The following is a 22,463-nucleotide window of genomic DNA, read 5'->3' as shown; positions in this document are numbered from 1 at the left end:
ATAGAGTGTGATGCATCATGAGTGGAGCTAGGGGCTCTATTGATGCAAGAAGGTCAACCTATAACCTTATTGGGTTAGACTTTTAAGATCAAAACTAACAAGCAGGCTTTGAAGTATTTGTTACAACAGAAAGTTGCTACTGAAGTTCAACAGAAGTGGATTTCCAAGCTAAAGGAATATGATTTTCGAGTTGAGTATAGGAGGGGCAGAGATAATAAGGTAGCTTATGCACTTTCAAGGAAGATAGAAGATGATTCAACTGCACTGGTCCCCATATCATTTCCTACATCTTTGTGGTTGGAAGAATTGTAGCAGAGTTATGTTTCTTCTGAGGACATCAGTAATATTGTTGTTGCATTACAGCAAGGGAAGCAAGCTCATAGACACTATTCTCTCCAGCAGGGTCTTCTTTTGAGAAAAGGAAAATTTTGATAATTCCTTTATCATCATTTCAACAGAAAGTATTAAAGCACATCCATCATAGCCAAGAAGCAGGCGATGTTGGATATCACAAGACTTTACAGAAGGCTAAGCTTGATTTTTATTGGTATGGTATGAGAAGAGATATCAAGAAGTTGGTGAGAGAATGTCAGATTTACCAGAGAAATAAGCATGAAACTACATTGCCAGCAGGGTTATTTCAACCTTTGCCCATTCCTCAAACTCCTTGGCTTGACACAGCCATGGATTTTATTGATGGTCTTCCAAGCTCAGGGGGCATGACAGTGATTCTTATTGTGGTAGATAGACTGACTAAGTTTGGTCATTTTTTTTCCTATGGCTCATCCTTACACAACCAGCAATGTAGCTGAGGTTTTCTTTGTTGGAGTTTTTCAAACTCCATGGGTTACCTAAGACAATTGTATCTGATCGAGATGTAGTGTTTACCAGTCTATTTTGGAGGGAATTATTCAAGATGCAAGGTACCACTTGGCTTTTATCTTAGCTTATCACCCTCAGTCTGATGGTCAAGCTGAAGCCTTGAATAAATGTGTGGAGGGATACTTGGAGATCTTACATTGGATCTACACCAAGGAATTGGAGTAGTTGGTTGCCGATGGCAGAGTGGTGTTATGACACTACTGTCCACTCATCAACAAGTATGCCACCATTTCAATCATTGTATAGGATTCAACCTCCCAGGCTTTCGACATATGTTTCAGGAACCACTGTCAATGCAGTAATGGATCAACAGTTAAGATCCAAAGATGAAGTCTTGTCACTTTTGAAAGACAACCTGAAGAAGGCCCAGAGTAGAATGAAGATGTATGCTGATAGGAGGAGATTTGAAAGAGTTTTTGAAGTAGGAGATTGGGTTTTTCTTAAGCTACAACCTTATAGGAAAATATCTGTAGCCATGCGACATAATATGAAATTGGCCCCTAGATATTTTGGACCTTTTCACGTTATTGAAAGGATAGGCACAATTGCTTATAAGTTGAATTTACCTTCCTCATCCAAAATCCATCCTGTTTTTCATGTTTCCTGCTTAAAGAAGAAGCTTGGTGATTAGATTTCACTATTGCCTACCTTACCTCCAATAGATATTGAAGGAAATGTGCAGCTTGAGCCTAAAAAAAATCTTAATCGAAGAATGAGAAGGTGGGTAATCATGCCTCCACTGAAGTGTTGATTAAGTGGGTAGGTGCTTCTATTGAAGATAGCTCTTGTGAGCTACTACTGAAGCTGAGAACTTTGTATCCTCATTTGGTGGGTACTGTTCTATGATGTTGTCACGTGTGCCTTGTGGGCATGGCCTTGAAGAGGTGGGGATTGTCACGGTGGGGCAAGGCCTTGAAGAAGATGGGTGGTTGTTGGGTAGCTGTTAAATGTGGTTGTTGGGTTGCTGTTAAAGGAAAGAAGTAACAGAACAACAGTAATGAAGAGGGTTAGTAAAACGGTAAGTTTTGTAGGGAAAAGAGAGTGAGCGTTTTGTAGATTCTTTCATGAGGAGGGGCTTTAATGAAACGGTGAGTTTTGTTATAAACTGTATGAGCCGTGCGTTTTGGTTGTTATAGTTACTGTTTTGTATTGAAACGATATTTTTTGATGCTCTTGGGTTCATCTCTCTGTGTTTATAAGTAGAGGTGGTGATCCTTGAAGATTTATTTTGTGTAGATCATTCTTGGAGTTTCTTGGAGGCTGAGAAAGCTATAAGGATACTAAAGAATAATGATGGAAGTATTGGTGATTTTACATTTGCGCATCAGATTCTCGAAATTTGAAAGAAAGAATTGGAGGGATGAGAAATAAGTATATGGACCAGAGAATAGTGTAGCTTTCACCATATATTCCTTTTCCATTGATTTCAATTGGCCCCAATCTGCTGAAGTGCATACTTGGGAACTTTATTCATTGCGTATGCTTTTCCACCTCCCCTAATATTCTTCTTTTCGATTCCTTCCCTTCAAATGTGTTTTTGTTCCATTGAAAGGTGGTTATAGTTACTTTCCTGACTACCCATCACAAATAATATCGATGATTTGGCAGATTAATTGAATTTGTCACCAAATATATTTAATATATAGGTGTTTACCTATGGTTGCTTTTTCTACCTAAAATGTAAATATATGTGAGTCAGTATTATCATATTCATTATGGATATATCCCATTTTCCCATCCGCGGAATCTCCTAATTCAATTTTTGGCCGAATATAGAGACACATGCATGGGATATACATGAAAACCAACCCAATAACTGCAGTTTAATTAAAACGTACACATAACAAACATACAATTACCTCCAAATTTTTCTAGCGTATTGACCTAGAATTTACATTTAAAAAATTCAGAAGTATTTTTTAAAAAAAGGGAACGGGCCGAAAAATCCAATTTCTTCGAAATTTGATTCGGGTCGGAAATTTGGGTATATATTCGCGAGTCGGGCAAGAAAACTGTATTCTTGAGTCTGTGAACAGTACTACTTGGAAGAGAAAAAAGAATAATGAGTAGAGAAAGCGGGTGAGTATTAGAATATAAATTAAATATTATCAGAGACAATAATTAAGTTTTTGAGTGAAATATGAAAAATTACTATAAATGAATGGCTGCTCAAAGAATCAATGCATGAATCGAAAAATAAAATAGTAAGCTCGTACGTCCATTGTCCTTTCGGGATCATCCAAATTTTAATGCTTCCTTTTCCTCCTTTTATATATTTATAGATAAGTAATACTATATACAGTCGTGAAATGCGCAAACGTCGTGCAGTCATTTTGAAAAAGAGTAAAGTTTACTATTAAAAAATTAATTTCTTTTCATATGAGTCTCGTATTTATTCATTTTTTTTAAAATGACTATACTACGCTTGCGCACTCATGACTGCAAGTATCATTTCTCATAAATAGTCATATAATCCTCCCCATTTAGTAAAAAAGTCTACTTCCCTTTTAGAAATAAGTGCAATTACCATCCTTTATTATATTATGACCTATCCTTTATTATACATGTCTTATTGAATTTTTGAACTAGAATTTACCTTATTTATATTTTTATGATATTTAAATATATATATATATATATATATATATATATATATATATATAAGTGGTTGATATGTGAAACCACTTAAAAGTACGTTGTATCGTTATATATGACGGTGGATGAAAAGATGAATAATATTTTTAGTTTAGATGATAAACTATATTTTAATTTATATATATATATATTTTTTTTTTTCTTAGTCACGAAATTAACATATATAGTTTCCAAGTAAGAAAGAGTTGCATTTGAAGCTTTGAGGTGGTCTTGATCGTAATTCCATTAGATAAGTGGGCTGCAATAGGTAAATTAGTCATGTCGTTTTTTACACATATTAGATATAATCATAGATTGTGTAAGTGTTACGTACTACTTAATTTAAAAAAGAGTAAAGTCTATAAAAGAATATATACACATGAACCAAATAAAAGAAGAAGAACCATCACCTAAAGAGAAAAAGCATTTATACACGTGAGAAAGAAGCCAGCAAGTTAGGTACTCTCCCACGTTCCTAAAAAAAAGAAAAAGAAAAAAAGAGGGATTCTTTCTATAGTCTTGCATGCTTCCTTCTTTTCTCTCACGAAAACAAAATCTTAAAATAAAATAAAATCTTTTATTTTGTTTCTAAAATAAAATCTTAAAGCACTTTTTACAAATTTACGGAGACCATTAATCTTTTACAAATTAGCTAGGACCCAACATTAATTGAGCAGCTCAGATTGATAACGATAATCTCTCACCAAAACAACAAAGGCCTAAAATAGTGTTTTTTTATTTGCACAGTTTCTCCTTAATTCTATTCCTTTCCCCAACGAAAACAATGGTAGATCAACTCTTTCTTTCTGCATTTCTTGAAGTGTTGTTTGACCAACTGGCATCTCCCGAGTTGCTGAAATTTGCTCGCAGAGAGGGACTCCGCAAACAGCTGGACAAATGGGGCAAAAACATGGAAAGAATTCAAGAGGTGCTTGATGATGCAGAGGAGAAGCAACAAACTAAAAAGACAGTGAAAGCTTGGCTTGATGATCTCAGAGACTTGGCCTACAACGTGGAAGATATATTGGGTGAGTTCACCACAGAAGCTTTGCAATGCAAGTTGATGGCCGATGAAAGTCAGGCAAGTGCTAGTATGGTACGAAATCTCATCCCTGCTTGTTGTACTTGTTTAACTCCAAGTGTTGTTAAGATCAAGTTTAGGTTGGGGTCAAAGATAGAGAAAATAAATACAAGATTTAATGATCTCGTGACACAAAAAGATCAACTTAATTTGAAGGAAAATGTTAGTCCGAGGCCAAACAAAAGAAGAGAGAGACCTCCCTCAACTTCCGTGGTGACCGAAGGTCACATATACGGTAGGGAGGAAGTCACAGGGGTTGTACTTCAATTATTGTTATGTGAAAAACATAGTGATGCTTTGAATAAAGTACCCAATGTGATTCCTATAGTTGGTATGGAGGGTATCGGAAAGACAACATTGGCCCAGCTGGTATACAATGATAAAAAAGTGGAGAGCTTTTTCAATCTGAAAGCATGGGCTTGTGTTTCAGAAGATTTTGATGTTGTTGCAGTTACAAATACAATTTTACAATCTTTGACCTCGGAAAATTGTGACGGCAAAGATCTAAATTGGTTGCAAGTCAAATTGAAGGAGAAACTACTTGGAAAAAGGTTTCTAGTAATTCTTGATGATGTTTGGAACAAAAACGACAATGATTGGACTCTTTTGCGTGCTCCTTTTGAAGCAGGGGCTCAAGGAAGTAGTATTATTGTCACAACTCGTAATGAGGGAGTCTTGTCCATATTTTCCCAACATGCATTAGATGCAAGAGACTTCAGTGCGCATCCAGATCTTAAAGATATTGGTGAGGAACTCGTTAGAAGGTGTAAAGGCTTGCCATTGGCAGTGAAAACTATTGCAGGAGTCTTACGCAGTAAACAAGAAGACCGCAGTGAGTGGGAAAAAGTTTTGAATAGTAAGATATGGGATATACTTGAGAAGAAAAGTGAAATTGCTCCTTCGCTTATGTTAAGTTATCACAATCTACCTTCACATTTAAGGAGGTGCTTTGCTTATTTTTCTATACTCTCGAAAGATTATGAATTTGAGGAGAAGCAAGTGGTTCTTTTAGCAGTACTTTTAGCAATTTCTTTGTCATTTTTTTTGGAGGGTACATAGTATTTACAGGTGAAAACATTGAGGAATTGAAAAGATATCATGGTTGTTTCCCGATGTTATTAATTTTCATATATTTTAATATTTATGCTTATGTGTCAAAGCTTGACTAGAAGGTCTTCCCTAATACAAATTGATGATTTAGCTTATTAGTGATCATAATTAATCATTCCCATGAATTTTCTCGTCTGAAAATCATATTTTTTTAAGAGCATAATTTCTTAGAAATGGACAGATTGTAGTCTCATTATTTATAATCTTGCTATGCTGTTTTTTTCTCCAAGAGTCATCCTTTTCTCAGATGAAAGACTCTGCTTCTCTAAACAATGAACGCCAATTTTTTTAATATCTTAAATAATGCCAGATATAGGTCTAGAATGTGAAATACTACTGTACAAGCCTTTTTTTTTTTTAAAAAGAAAAAGAAGGATCAACTATAAAAAAAAAAATGAGAATTTTCAAAATAATTTTTCTTTTAAGTTAATACTCTTTTTCTTCCAAACTAATAAACTAAATAGTCTAGACATTGCATTTGGATTTTCGTGTTTTTATTTTTTTCTTGTGTAGGCTAGATTATTATTTTTTATATATTTTTAAAGTATATGAATAGTTTTTTAGAATCTTGAAGTAGATTTTAAAACATTAACACATCCAGGTTAACATATAAACACTACAACAAATTTGAGTTTGTGGGACGAAATTATTTAGGGACAAAATTTTAGATTATTATTTTTTATATATTTTTAAAGTATATGAATAGTTTTTTAGAATCTTAAAGTAGATTTTAAAACATTAACACGTCCAGGTTAACGTATACACACTACAACAAATTTGAGTTTTTGGGACAAAATTATTTAGAGATGAAAAAAAATTCATCCCTAAAAGTCATCTTTTGGGACGAAATTTAAATTTTGTCCCAAACAATTGATGACTTTACAAAATCGTTCGAACGGTCAAATTACCGTTCGAACATTTTTTTTGTGACGAATTAAATCGTCTCAAAAAGGTTTTCCCGTTCGAACGGTAAAAAACACGTTAGAACATTAAAATCTTGGCGGGAAAGTAATTTATTATGGCGGGGAAAGTTCACAACCGTTCGAACGATAATTTGTTGTGTTGTGATTAATTTTATGTAATTAATTTAAAAATATTTTAATAATTTCTTTTATGTTAAATAAGATTTTTAGTTAAATAAATATTATCAACCATACACCACATAATATAAATCAATAATTACTCCAAAAAAGATAAAATATTTAATTTACAAATAAAGTAAATTATCAAAACACTATATATATTGTCCATAACTATAACAAAAAAATATATAAATAAAAAATAGAAACTACTGTGATGCGAGATCTCTACACACATCTTCGACTGCAGCTAATTGTCTCTCTACTTGTGCCAGACGAGTACTGAGCGTGACTTGAGTTGCATTATTAGCATTAATCTCTGTACGTAACTCATTAATCTCTGTACGTAACCCAGAGATGGTAGCCATAATCTCTATACGCAACTCAGACATGACAGTATGCACTGCATCAATCACTGCTGATGTGTGTACGCCGATCACAACACGCAATATGTCAACCATCTCCTCACGAGTACATGTGCGTGATGCCTTGGCTTGTGCAGATGTCTCACCAGTTGGTACTCCAGTATCTCCCGGCTGTGCATCTCACTGAATTCCAGCCTTGTCAGGAACAACTCCATGAAAACGAAATCTCGAGTGTCCTGTGCTCCGTGATAGGGTGGTGCTGTTGATTGGTCCCATCGGCTCCCAGGAACGCTCGGCAGGTTCGGGCACGACCTCGGCATGTAGCAAAAATCGAGTGATGAGGATCCCAAACGGTAGTATATCTGTCATAATGAACCGTACCTTTTATCGGATCCTCTCAAATATATAACCCACGAGGTCGATGGGGATGCCACGAGCGACCCGTATCATAAATCTAGCTCGATCCATGCCGACCTCAGTCTTGTGCTGCCAAGGGTCAGTATTGTTCGCAATGATAAAATTCATGATCTTGAAGAAAGAAGATAAATCTGCTTGCCTAATACTCTTTGTCCCATCGTATACCGGAGCATTTGGACCAACAATCAAGTCTCTGACCTCATGATCAGCAAGTGTATCGATCTCATCTGTGTAAACTAGTCCCTCGTCCTGAGACATCTCTGCATCACCTGAAGGATCAGACTCTCTAGGCTGCAGGTTCGGATAGGCATCAAGAAGCCTAGGAATACCCAGATATGTAGCGAGTCCGTCCGCTGAAAATATAATAGGAGCTCCTCGTACACAGATCCTGTATGCCCCTCTATCGTCTGGGCTGGCACCACCGAGCTCTTTATAGAACTTAGTAACAATCTCAATGTAGGAAATGAGCTCCATTCCTTCTTCTCGCTGATCTAAGATTGGTACCCAACCACGATCATTGAATACTGATGGGAGGGAATGACCCGCCCATATAAGAGCCACAAAATCAGATAGTTTTACCTGTCGCTCAAGTAAAACAGTTCGCTCTCGAACTGTTTGGATGGAAGGTTCTTCTGATCTACCATGTTTACGGCTCCTATAAGACATTATTATGAACCTAGAATTATAAAAATAAAATATATATTCAACATTAGTGATAAAATCTAATTACAACGAAAAGATTTACAAAATTATATACTTTAATAAATTAATTAATAGAACAATTTAATAAGCTAATATAAACAAAATGGTTCGAATTTAATATCAAGCGTTCGAACGAATATAATATATGGTCGAACGTACAATTAAATACGTTCGAACGTTTCAAAGCTATTCGAACGTAAGAGTTAAATCGTTCGAACGCGTTCGAACGGAAAACAGATTGAACTCGGACATGGCTGAGTCAACTCAGCGGCCATGAAAACACAAAAAAATCCATCGATTCCGTGATTTCTTCAACAAAATACATACTACTCTTTATTTCTAAACATCCTACAGTAGATTTATGGTATTCTACGGTAACTATTGATGAAAAAATATAATTTTTTTTAAAAAAATGAATAAAACCATAAAATCATAAAATAAACGGTAAAATAGTTTTTAAAATGCATACATTCGCTTGGGAGGAAGTGCATTTGACGTAGTTGCTGATTACGGCGGCAGACGGCGGCGATTGATGGGCGTTCAAACGTTTTCTCTCGTTTTCAAATGGTGAGGACGGCGGCGTGAGAGAAATATCTGTTTGCGATAACTTATATGTGCATAACCGTTCGAACGTTATATTGTACCATTCGAACGGTATTTGTTTTAGGTTTTGTAAGAATTCATATTAAATGTATATTATATTTATAATCCTATAAATTAATATAATATATATACTATTATAATAGATTATATATACTGTAATATAGATATGTAATATTATAATATATATTATGATAGTATAATACTTTAAATGAAAACGTAATAACTTATATGTATTTTATTATCGTATAATAGTAATATATCATAATATTTTACTATCAAAGTGTTATATATGAGGTTGTAATATATATATATATATATATATATGATAGCATATAGTACTATATGCTATGAGTTTATACTTAACTAATATATATCATATTATATATTCCATTATACTTTACTACATAAGTTATATATGATACTGTACTTTACTAAATATATAGAGTATAGATTACTAATATTCATTCATCTTATAAATTTCTCTATACTTTACTATGTGATCTTAGTATATTTGAGGCTATATATATGTGATTATATATTACTAATACATATGATCTTATATTTTCCACTATACTTTAGTATAGGATAATATATATGATATGATATATATGATATATAGTATAGATTACTATATATCATATAGTATATATTACTAATATATTTTCCTTTATACTAATTTAAAATAGTATAATATATATGATACTATATATATGATATATAGTATATATTATTAATATATATGATAGTATATATTACTAATAGCTATCTGCATCTTACATTAGGATAGTATACTTTAGTATACTATACTATATCTATAATATTTAGTATAGATTACTAAATATATGATAGTATATATTACTATATATATGATCTTATAGTACTTTTCATTTAATGATGAAAAAAATATATTTAAACATTAAGGTGATGTGTTCGAACTGTACTTGTAAACTGTTTGAACACATTTTTTGCGTTTGAACTTATGAAAAAAACATTCGAACGGATTATTGCGATGGTGGAAAAACATCCCGCCAATTAATGACTCTGTATAACTGTTCGAATGTTATTTGTTACATTCGAACGGATTATTGCAGTGGTGGGAAAATATCCCGCCAATTAAAGACTCATGGATTACCGTTCGAACGTAATTTTTAGCCAATCGAACGGTAATCCAGAAATTTGTTCGGGCGGGAAAATTGGCGCGCTGAAATTTTTCACGTTCGACCGCACTTTATTTACGTTCGAATGGATGGTCATAACTTATAATCTTCCCGCACGCCATCAGTCCGCACTTTATTTTTCTCTCCTCTCTTTCACTTTATTGTTAACGATTGAGTGTTTATACTTTATTTAATATATAGGTTGTACAAATGCATGCGAGTAATCAGAACGATATATCAGACGAACTATATGCACTGGCGCGTGGCCCCTTGAAACGCGCTGCTCGATATTCTGCTTGTATTTCTCGAGGAAGTAGATATCACACAATTGATCGAGAACTTTATAGGAAAATACAAAATAGTGGTGTCATTGTCGAAGGGAGTCATGATGGAGACAATATTGATTTCTATGGAGTTATCATAGATATAATTGGAATGAGATATGTGAGGGAGCTTGTGGTTTATATATTTAAGTGTGATTGGTGGGATTTAAGCAATCATCGAAGGGAAAAATGCCAGGATGAATATTTTCTAAGTATTAATACATAAAAAAAAATGATATGAAGATAATCCTTTTATTTTGGCTTTTCAAGTATCTCAAATATTCTATTTAGACGATCCTCAGTTAGAAAATCAATGGCAAGTAGTATAAAATTTCTCCTAAAAATATTTATGACGTTATCTCTGAGGCGGAGGGACAAGATGAAGAAGAAAATGATCCCTCTACTCAAGAAGCATATCAAGAGAGTCAACCTGCCTTTAACTTATTTGTGGATTTGAGCTAGTATGAGATGATCCCATTACATAGGGAAGATATTGAGGCTGAAATAGTTGAGGCGACAGTTGATCAAAGTGTTGACTCATCTGAAGTATCTACAGATGATGAGAGCGAATCTATAGATGAAACTGATACAGATGATTAATCGGTTTTGTGTTCACATTATACAGTATCTTGCAATTATGCCACCAAAGAGGAAGGAAGTTCGCATCTCATCTCCACATGTTCCTAGCTCTTCATCTGACTCACCATTAGAGACTGACTCTATGGAATAAGGTAAATAGTTAATACTCATTTTTTTTATTAAGATATATGATAATTGACACAAGGTAAATAACTAATATTATTTTATAGAGATAACAATACAATCTCATCACGGACGAGGCACTACTAGAGGCGTGACGTTGGAGAAATATCGTAAATTAGGTAAGATTAAGGTTAACATTCCTGACGAACATACCAGAGGCGAGGGACAACAAGCAGCTTGGCTTGCTTCGCATGTGGGTGCTCTTACACGGACTTATGCACATTTGACTACGAGTTCATGGCATAAAGTCCCTCAAGATGTGAAAGAGCTTATAAAGAAGCGTTGTTTGGTACGTAATATTTAAAAGATAAATTTTTATTGATATTATTTAATATTCTAAATGATAATATCTTTGTGTATATACTTTTTCAAGGATGACTTCGAACTAAATTTTGGCCTGAGAGAGAAGCGTAGGATTGTTGAAGAGCTGATGTGTAATGCATTCTGCAAGTATAAGGCGAGATGTCATGAGCATTATAAGAAGTACGAGAACAAGGAAGATGCATGCCAGCATCCTTTTTCAGGATGTTCGACCTGAAGAATGGGGAAAACTTTGCGACATGTTTGAGGATCCATCATATAAGTATAAGGTAAATTAAATGAATTCTTTATATCATATTTGTAATTTTTCACTTGCTAACTTTTACAATTCTATGCAGGAGCGAAGTTCTATAAACAAAACGAATAGATCAAAGTTAAAGATTCATTATCATGCAGGCTCAAGATCTTTCCATCGGCTCTCTCAGAAATTGGTAATGTACTTTTTTTTTAAATTTTTTTATTCTATGTAGTTTGTTTTTAAAATAGACTTTATATCTTAACAATGTCTCTTGTAGAAAGAGTCAGACACCAATTTTGATCTGACAAAATTATATGCTGCATCACATACTAATAGTAATGGTGAGTGGACTTATCCCAATGCTCGTGAGAATTATGTAAGTATTATAATTTCTTTTAATTAACCATATATAAATTATTATGTCAATATTAATTTTATATGTTGTGTGTAGGATAAAATGGTTGCCCTCCGTGCTGAAGCTACATCAGATCATAATTCATCAACAAGTGATGTTGAAATTTTTACACAAGTTCTGGGGCAACGTTCGGGCTACTTGAGGGGTTTGGGTCGCTGTGTAAAGCCTTCAGGCTCTTTATTAACTCAAGCACTACTGCCATTGCGTTAGAGAATGCAAATTCTAGGATCTAAGAATTGATGGCAAAACAGCAGGAGTTAGAGGCTTAATTGACGAAACAAGCAGACAAGGAGATGCGCATAAAACAACAATAAGATCAACAAAGAGAGCTACAACTCCAAATGCAAGAACAACAAAGACAGATGCAACTTCAAATGCAGATGCTTATGCAAGAATTCAGGCTTCCAAACAATTGAATTTCATTAAAAGTGTTTTTGCATATTGAACAATTATATATTACGTACTGATAATTTTATTAGTATTATTAGTATTTTATTTATTTAGTTCCGACTTATTAGATTAGTATTATTTATTTTAAACAATTTGTAATGTATTTTTTAAATATAAATATCTATTTGGTTTTAAGTATTGTCTAAGAAAATAATAACCGTTCGAACTCTCTTCAAACATTCGAACATAGATAAATCGGACATAACCGTTTGAACATTGAAATTTAGAGTTCGAATGGTAAAAAATTTCGCGTCGTTCAAACGCTTTAGTATAACTAATTCACTATTTGCGTTCGATTATCAATTTTTTTGTTCGAACGTTTCTTCATGTGTATTTGGTCAAACGGACTGATATCGATCGACCGGTCATGAAATACCAGTTCGAACAGTTCCTCATTGTTTGAACGTTATTTCCAACGTTCGAACGTATTTTTGAGACGAATTTAATTCCTCCCAGAAAAAAAATCTGTTCGAACGCGATCGAACGTTCCAGCTTAATTTTGTCCCAAAAGATATTTTTTGGGACGAATTTGTGATTTTCGTCCCAAAATACCTTTTGGGACGGTTTTATAGGAACGAATTTGGGACAGTTATTTTTCATCCCAAAAAATATTTTAGGACTAATTGCCAGTCTTTTTATACGAAACTTTTTGTTCCAAAATACGTTATTTGTTGTAGTGAAACTATTTGGCTGTAGCTAATATGATAATTCTAGATTAGTTGCCATTTAGATTGATTGAATGTCAAGAGTTTAAAGAGTTTATAGTCATAGTTGGGTCTATATTTCCAATCCCTTCTCGCAATATTACTATTATGCAAGATTTTTTAAAGTTACTAGTTAGAAAAGAACAAGTTATGGGATATGCTCATGATATCTAGTTATAACATTTGCATCACCACTATTTTAAGGGCAATTTTTTTTTCTTAGAAAACATACTTATGCATTAATAAAAATGCCACATTACAGATAGTCTTCATAAAAGCAATTTAATTATACACAAGAGGGTGGTGGATCTTTGCCACTATGAAAATCTAAGAGGTATTGTAGAACTTCAATAAGGGGTATGCTTCCGAATGCATTATTGGAGGTTGCCATTGCACTATTCCATACGCACATCAATTTTGGGTTCAATGTATTTTGATTGCCTCCTAAGATTCAAAGTTGTTCAGCATGAGTTGTGTCTCGGTTTATTCCTTCCACTAACTAATCTTGACTTTCTGTTTAGTCATTCAATGTTGTTATTGTTATTTGGGAGTCACCTTCAAGTCTAATTTTCTTCAATTGGTTTCTTAGCTTCCTTCACCCCGATGTATGCTGCCATTGCTTCTACTTGGTACGTATTGTAGCTGGTTGAGTAAGCTGCTACAATGAAAGATACTTATTCGTTGTGCGACCTGCCTATCGCCACTGATGTGCTGCCACTTAATCTAACTACTACATCAAAAGTTATGGAAGTTTGCTCTGGGTGGGGAGGGATCCAATCAATATTTTGTTGCCAATCTTTTGATTCCCAAGCAGTGCAGTGGTCCCTAAAGGACTGATTGATCACTTGCACTATAAACTAATTGATAGTCATTTTTTTGGAGTTATGGACCACTTGATTTCAGTAGAACCAGAGATTATCCATGGCCACCATAGCAAAAAGTTCGAATTTATGTGTCTTTTTTATCAATTTGGAGATTGGCTTCAGGATTTAGGATGCACATGATCTAGGTGCTGATGTCATGGTTGCCAATGGAGGAGAGATCGAGGGGCCATGGGGATTGTCTCTACAAAACTCTAGAATAGGGATAGTAAAGAAAAATATGAAAGGCAAATTATTCGGCCAAGTTACAGATGGGGCAGACTGATTGTTCTTGTTGGAGTGATAGGCAGATTCAAAATCTTAATTATATGTGCATTAAAACTCATTTTATTGATAATGATTGAAATTTGTATAAAACAATAATAAAATTTATGCAACTTTTTTTTTTATCATAAAGAGGCAACAATAGGAGAGATCGAGTCATCCATACTTCAATGGGATATAAAGAAGATATTTACCATCATTGTCGAGAACACGTCTTCCAATAAAATAGCCGTTGATTATTTGAGAAAAACGACCATAGTTGGAAATTGTATGGAATTAAATAATGAGTTTGTGCACATAAGATGTTGTGCACATATTTTAAAACTCATTGCCAATTAAGGGTTGAAAGAAATTGATGAATTGATGGGGTTTGTTTTCATGATATATATTGAAATTCTAGCAATTTTGAATTAGCTATTATTTTTGTTTCTGATATGAGCATATATCTTTCGGATGATGCTTTTAATACTTGCAGAATGACAGAAGAAACTGCTCTACAAGAAGTGGAAATATATGGGCTCCAGACATGCCAGCCCTAGGTTCCATTTCAAGGGCTGCTAATTTGATATTTTGCCAATTTGATATTGAAGAATAATGATGTGCGTATTGGTGATTTAACATTTGCGCATCAGATTCTTGAAATTTGATAGAAAGAATTGGAGGGATGAGAAATAAGTATGACGTACCCATGCATGGACCAGAGAGATGTGTAGCAGGAGATCAATTTCAAAGTGATAAAGATGCTACATATTAGTGAAATGGAAAGCTTTCACCATATATTCCTTTTCCATTGATTTCCTCCATACTTGGGAGCCCTTTATTCATTGCGTATGCTTTTCCACCTCCCTTAATTATATTCTTCTTTTCGATTCCTTTCCTACAAATGTGTTTTCGATCCCGTTAAAGCGGGTATCATTTAAAGAGGGTTATAGTACCTTTCCTGACTACTAGGGGTGAGCACCAACTTAATCGAAGTCGTATTCCCCTAAATTGGATTCCCCTAACTTTCTTGACTATTAGAGGTGAGCACCAACATATTATTATCATTATTTATAAAGAGGTTGGGGCCACATGTCCAAGAGTGACTACTCTCTAATTTTATTCAAAGAACCATTACATATGGCGGAAGAAAACCGTGGAACAACCAAACACTTGGGGGGCTACAAGGAACATCCAAAACCCCAGTGTAAAAAGGACCTTATACGCTATAACCAAAAACCAACAACAAAGCATCAAAAAACCAACAAGAAAAAAGGACAGCAAAACAACATAGGACACTACCTTCAGAGGGCATAATGGCCCATTTTGTCAACTTTTAACGTCCCTTTCAGATTGTAAGGAACATCATTGAAGTTCGCCCATGCTCCAGATTTTTTATCCAAAGCCCAACGAGCTGGAAAACCCACCCCTGCATTATCTTCTCTAAAGACATGCATAATCTTAATTTCCAATTTAGATGGAATGTCTTGTATCCTGTCCCAATAATCTTCAAGGTACCATATGCTTCATCTTCATTTTACCAACCGACATATTATTATACTTTAGCAAATTATTAGTATATGTGTATTAATTTATTATACTAGGACTAGTGTCTAATTTATTTATATACTTGATCATTATGCATGATAGTAATACTATGATGTTTACATATGCTAAACTATCATTAGTCTATTTATATTATAGTATAAATATATTATTTTATAATAATTAGCTCATACTAGTTAATTATTTTATATTATTTTATATAGTTAATTATTATTTTATAATAATTAACTATATAAATTCTAGTTATATAATTATATAAATATACTAGTATATATGATAAATGTATAGATAAATACATATTTTATAATATATGTACCATATCGGAGTCAGATTTAGAGTCGGAGTCAGAGTCAGAGCATAAAGTCGGAGTTGGAGTCGGAGGTGTCTAGAGACACCTCCGACTCCGACTCCTACTGAAAAATTAAAAAAAAAAAAATCAGACTCCGAATTCAAAGTCGGATTTTCATATTTTTACTCAGCTCTACTGACTACCCATCACAAATAATATTGATGATTTGGGAGATTAATTAAATTTGTTACCAGATATATTTGGTGTTTACGTACCTTTGGTTGTTTTTTGCCTAAAATGTAAATATATGTGAGTCAGTATTATCATATTCATTGTGGATATTACATTTTCCCTGCATCCGGGGAATCTCCAAATTCCATTTTTGGCCAAATATAGAGATACATGGAATATCCAAACCCAACCCAATAACTGCAACTTAATTAAAACGTACACACAACAAACATACAATTACCTCCAGAATTTTCTAGCATACCGATCTAGAATTATATCTACAAGAAAATTACTGATTTACGATCAGTTAATTCCAGCGTAATGACTATTTACAATTAAAATTGGTTGTAAATAGTTTTTTGATTACAATAAATTGATCATAAAAGTTTATTTTTCTTGTATATATTTCTAAAAAATCAAAAGTATTTTTAAGAAAATAGGTCGGGTCGAAAAATCCGATTTCTTCAAAATTTGATACGGGTAAAAAAAAAAAAAAAAAAAAAGGGATATATATTCGGCTCGGAACTGTTTGTTCAGAATTCATGTAACTTTTTTAGCTGTGCAGCAAAACTGTATTCTCGAATCTGGTGAACACTACAACTAAGAAGAGAAAAAAGAATAATGAGAAGAGAAAGCGGGTGAGTATTAGAATATATTAGTGATAAAGATGCTATATATTATTGAAATGGAAACTTTCACCATATATTCCTTTTCCATTGATTTCCTCGATACTTGGGAGCCCTTTATTCATTGTGTATGCTTTTCCACCTCCCCTATTTATAATATTTTTCTTTTCGATTCCTTCCCTACAAATTAGTTTTTGATCCAGTTAAAGCTGTATCATTTAGAGGTGGTTATAGTAAGGCTGCGTTTAAATATTGAACTAAGTTAAGTGGAGTTGAGTTGAGATGATAAAATATTGTTAGAATATTATTTTTTAGTATTATTATTATTTTGAGATTTGAAAAAGTTGAATTATTTATTATATTTTGTGTTGAAATTTGAAAAAGTTGTAATGATGAGTTGAGTTTGGTTTAGTTTCTAAACGTACCCTAACTTTCTTGACTATTAGGGGTGAGTACTGACTTAGTTGGAGTAGGATTTTCCTAAATCTAACTTTGACTTTGTCGGAGTTCGAATCCAAACTCCAACTTTGATTTCGATTTTAACTTGTGTAGGCTCCGATCCGACTCTGATTTTGAACTTTCAGTTTTGGATTTTTTAGCTTCAAATTTCTATACTTGATTCAGGTAAAAAAAAAAAAAAAAAGGGTATATATTCGGCTCGAAACTGTTTGTTCAGAATTCATGTGACTTTTCGAGCCGGGCAGCAAAATTGTTTTCTCGGGTTTGGTGAACAGTACAACTAGGAAGAGAAAAAGAGCTTTGCTATGTACAAGCAAGTTTGGGTACCAATCTGCGCACTAATGTTGTTTCTTTCATATTCTAAATTCAAATTAGCACTGTTTTCATTAAAATCTACTTTCTGACCAATCATATTGAATGGGTACGCGTATTAGTGCGCAGAATCGCTTACAATTAAATTTTTTCAGAGAAAAAGGAATAACAAGTAGAGAAAGCGGATGAGTATTAGAATATAAATTAAATATTATCAGAGACAATAATTAAGTTTTTGAGTGAAATAAGAAAAATTACTATAAATGAATGCCTAGCTGCTCAAGGAATCAATGCATGAATTGAAAAATAAAATAGTAAGCTCGTACGTCAATTGTCCTTTCGGGATCATCCAAATTTTAATGGTTCCTTTTCCTCCTTTTGAAGTACATATTTATTGATAGTCGTATAATCCTCCCCATTTAGTAAAAAAGTCCACTACCCTTTTAGAAATAAGTGCAATTACTATCCTTTATTATATTATGATCTATCCTTTATTATACATATCTTATTGAATTTTTTGAACTAGAATTTACCATATTTGTATTTTTATGATATTTAAATATATATATATATATATACATATATATAAAAGTGGTTGATATGTGAAACCACTTAAAAGTACGTTGTATCGTTATATTTGACTGTGGATAAAAAGATAAAGAATAATATTTTTAGTTTAGACGATAAACTATATTTTACACTATATATGTATAGATATATATATATATATATATATCTATTTTTTTTTCTTATTCACGAAATTAACATATATAGTTTCCAAGTAAGAAAGACTAATTGCATTTGAAGCTTTGAGTTGGTCTTGATCGTAACTCCTTTAGATGAGTGGGCTGCAATTGGTAAATTAGACAAGTCCTTTTTCACACCATTATATTCTCTATGCCATAATATAAAGAGTAATGTTAGATAGAATTATGGGTTGTATAAGTGTTACGTATTCTTTTTAAAAAATAGTGAAGTCTACCAATAAGAATTTAATTTTTTTTGTGTAGTTTCTATATTTATTTACTTTTTTTAAAATATATATATGACACTTGCACATTTTATGACTGTAAATATCATTTTTTCAATATAAAAGTGGATGCCCTTATCACTATGGCATAGTGAGATGAGGAATAAATCCTTACCTTTATATATGCTTTAATATCCATTGCCATTTTTTGTTTTCATAATTCTTAAAGTATCATTGGTTGAAATAAAAGAAGAACAAATATCGGTACGACGTTGATTAATGAATTTGTGGTACGTTCCACCATGTGACTGAACCACCAAATAAAAGAAGAATCATCACAGAAAGAGAAAAAGCATATATACACACGAGAAAGAAGCCACCCACGTTCCTACGACAACAAAAATTGGGATTCTCGGTATGAAAATTTTTTCTCTTCAGTCACTATTTACTATTCACACCTCATATTTCATAAAAAAATTCTCATACCCTATAAAACACACACACACCTTATGAAAAAGTTATAGATGTGGAGTGTGAGAGTGAATAGTTACTGATGCATAATCTTGCTTCCATCTTTTCTCTCACGAAAACAAAATCTTAAAATAAAATAAAATCTTTTATTTAGTTCCTAAAATAAAATCTTCAAGCACTTTTGTAGAATTCACAGAGCGCATTAATCTTTTACAAATTGGGAACGAAACAAATGGCATGCACTTGGAAAATAAAAAGTACTCTTGCTTCCTTCTTTTCTCTCTCACAAAAACAAAAAGAGGGCTAAAACAGTGTTTCTTAATTTGCATACTTTCTCCTTTAATTCGCTTCCTTTCTCAGACGAAAACAATGGCAGAGCTCCTTCTTTCTGCATTCCTTGAAGTGTTGTTTGATCGAGTGGCTTCTCCCGAGTTGCTGAAATTTGCTCGTCGAGAGGGACTTCGAAAACAACTGGACAAGTGGCGCGAAACCATGGAAAGAATTCGAGAGGTGCTTGATGATGCAGAGGAGAAGCAACAGGCTAAAAAGACAGTGAAAGCTTGGCTTGATGATCTCAGAGACTTGGCATACGACGTGGAAGATATACTGGATGAGTTTGCCACAGAAGCTTTGCAATGCAAGTTGATGGCCCGTGAAAGTCAGGCTAGCGCTAGTATGGTATGAAATCTCGTCCCTGCTTGTTGTACTTGTTTAACTCCAAGTGCTGTTAAGATCAAGTTTAGGTTGGAGTCAAAGATAGAGAAAATAAATACAAGATTTAATGATCTCATGACACAAAAAGATCAACTTAATTTGAAGGAAAATGTTAGTCCGGGGCCAAACAAAAGAAGAGAGAGACCTCCCTCAACTTCCTTGGTGACCGAAGGTCACATATATGGTAGGGAGGAAGTCACAGGAGCTGTACTTGAATTATTGGTCAGTGAAAAATATAGTGATGCTATGAATAAAGTACCCAATGTGATTCCTATCCTTGGTATGGGGGGCATCGGAAAGACAACATTGGCCCAACTGGTATACAATGATAAAAAAGTGGAGAGCTTTTTTGAACTGAAAGCTTGGGCTTGTGTTTCAAAAGATTTTGATGTTGCTGCAGTTACAAAAACAATTTTACAGTCTTTGACCTCGGAAAACTGTGATGACAAAGATCTAAATTCGTTGCAAGTCAAACTGAAGGAGAAACTACTTGGAAAAAGGTTTCTAGTAATTCTTGATGATGTTTGGAATGAGAACTACAATGATTGGACTCTTCTACGTGCTCCTTTTGAAGTAGGGGCTCCAAGAAGTAGTATTATTGTCACAACTCGTATCCAGAAAGTCTCGTCACTAATGCGAAACAAGGAAGTTGAGCCTTTTCAGTTGGGGGAGTTGTCAAATGAAGCTTGTTTGTCCATATTTACCCAACATGCATTGGATTCAAAAGACTTCAGTGTGCATCCAAACCTTAAAGATATTGGTGAGGAACTCGTTAGAAGGTGTAAAGGCTTGCCATTGGCAGTTAAAACTATTGGAGGAGTCTTACACAGTAAAAATGAAGACCACAATGAGTGGGAAAAAGTTTTGAAGAATAAAATATGGGATATTTCAGTGGAAGAAAGTGAAATTGTTCCTGCTCTTATGTTAAGTTATCACCATCTACCTTCACATTTGAAGAGGTGTTTTGCTTACTGTTCAATACCACCAAAGGACTATGAATTTGAGGAGAAGGAGGTGATTCTATTATGGATGGCAGAAGGTCTAATTCAACCTCTACAAGATGAAGAGGAAATGGAAGATTTGGGTTTCGAATATTTTTGCAATCTGTTGTCAAGGTCATTTTTCCAACAGTCACGTATTAATGAATCACGATATGTGATGCATGACCTCATCAATGATTTGGCTCAGTCGGTTGCAGGCAATACATGCTTTAGAATGGAAGATAGAGTTGGGGGTACTCAGTATGGGGATATTCAAAAGAAGGCACGCCACTCATCTTATTTGGGAAGCAAATTTGATGTAACTAAAAAGTTTGAGGTTTTTTCAAAATTCACAAGTTTACGTACATTCTTACCTCTCATGCTACCAGATCCAGGTTATTGCTATTTGGCTCATCTTGTTCCTTTTGAATTGGTTCCAACATTATGTTGTTTAAGAGAGTTATCTTTCAATGGATACTGCATAATAGAGCTACCAGATTCTATTGGTGATTTGAAGCATCTGCGGTACCTTAACCTTTCAGAAACTCGAATAAGACTCCTGCCAGAATCAATAACTAGTCTTTGCAACTTACAAACATTGTTGTTGGAGAACTATATTCGTCTAAAGAAATTACCTTTAATGTTTCGAAACTTGGTCAACCTGCGCCACCTCAACATTGAAGGTGCAGATAGTTTGGAAGGAATGCCTATGCAAATAGGTAAACTAACTTGTCTTCAAACATTGTCTAATCTAGTTCTGGGAAAAGACAATTGCTCAGGAATAAAGGAGCTTGGACCTTTGAAGCATCTTCGAGGGACACTCCACATTTCAAGATTAGAGAATGTGATGGATCCGAAGGATGCAAAGGATGCTGAATTGATTAAAAAGACAAAAATTAGTGAGTTGTGGTTGAAATGTAGTGAATACATTGATGAGTCAAAAGACAGGACAAGTGAACTAGAGGTACTAAATGGGCTATGGCCTCACAACGCTTTGATGAAGTTGGTTATAATTAACTATGGTGGTACAAAATTTCCTAATTGGTTAACATCTACATTTCCTCATATGGTGTCCTTGAGATTAGAAAATTGCTACAAGTGCATATCATTACCTCCATTGGGGCAATATTTGCCATCACTCAAAAATCTTTGGATCAAGGGCATGGCTAACGTGAAGAGTGTTGGTTCTGAATTTTGTGGCGGTAATTTAGAGACTTTGCATTTCTATGACATGGAGGAGTGGGAGAATTGGAGTCCTTGTGAAGTACTCCCAAATCTACGTAAGCTTCCCTTTGTCTCTGTCCGAAACTATTAGGGAAGTTACCAAACAACCTTCCTTTACTAAACAAAGTTGAGATAATTGATTGTGCGCAGTTGGTGGTCTCAATTTCATGCTTTCCAGATAAATGCAAATTTAATATTGGGGAATTCGAAGGGGTGGTGTGTGAAAGTAAGGTTACATTTAAATCAATAACTTT

General features: G+C 33.9%; 1 protein-coding gene across 1 annotated transcript; it reads left to right on the top strand.

Moving 5' to 3' along the window:
- Nucleotides 1–4,219: 4,219 nt before the first annotated feature.
- LOC121244229 (putative disease resistance RPP13-like protein 1) lies at nucleotides 4,220–22,300 on the top strand. The gene is made up of 2 exons (XM_041142250.1): nucleotides 4,220–5,269; nucleotides 20,627–22,300. The coding sequence occupies exons 1-2, from the start codon at nucleotides 4,301–4,303 to the stop codon at nucleotides 22,298–22,300; spliced, it is 2,643 nt and encodes an 880-aa protein (XP_040998184.1). The 5' UTR covers nucleotides 4,220–4,300.
- The last annotated feature ends 163 nt before the right edge of the window (nucleotides 22,301–22,463 follow it).

The sequence above is a fragment of the Juglans microcarpa x Juglans regia genome, chromosome 8S, assembly GCF_004785595.1.
Source record: "Juglans microcarpa x Juglans regia isolate MS1-56 chromosome 8S, Jm3101_v1.0, whole genome shotgun sequence".
In the NCBI taxonomy this organism is placed as follows: domain Eukaryota; kingdom Viridiplantae; phylum Streptophyta; class Magnoliopsida; order Fagales; family Juglandaceae; genus Juglans; species Juglans microcarpa x Juglans regia.
Note: the sequence above shows the minus strand (reverse complement) of the source record. Positions and strands in the feature narration are given on the sequence as shown.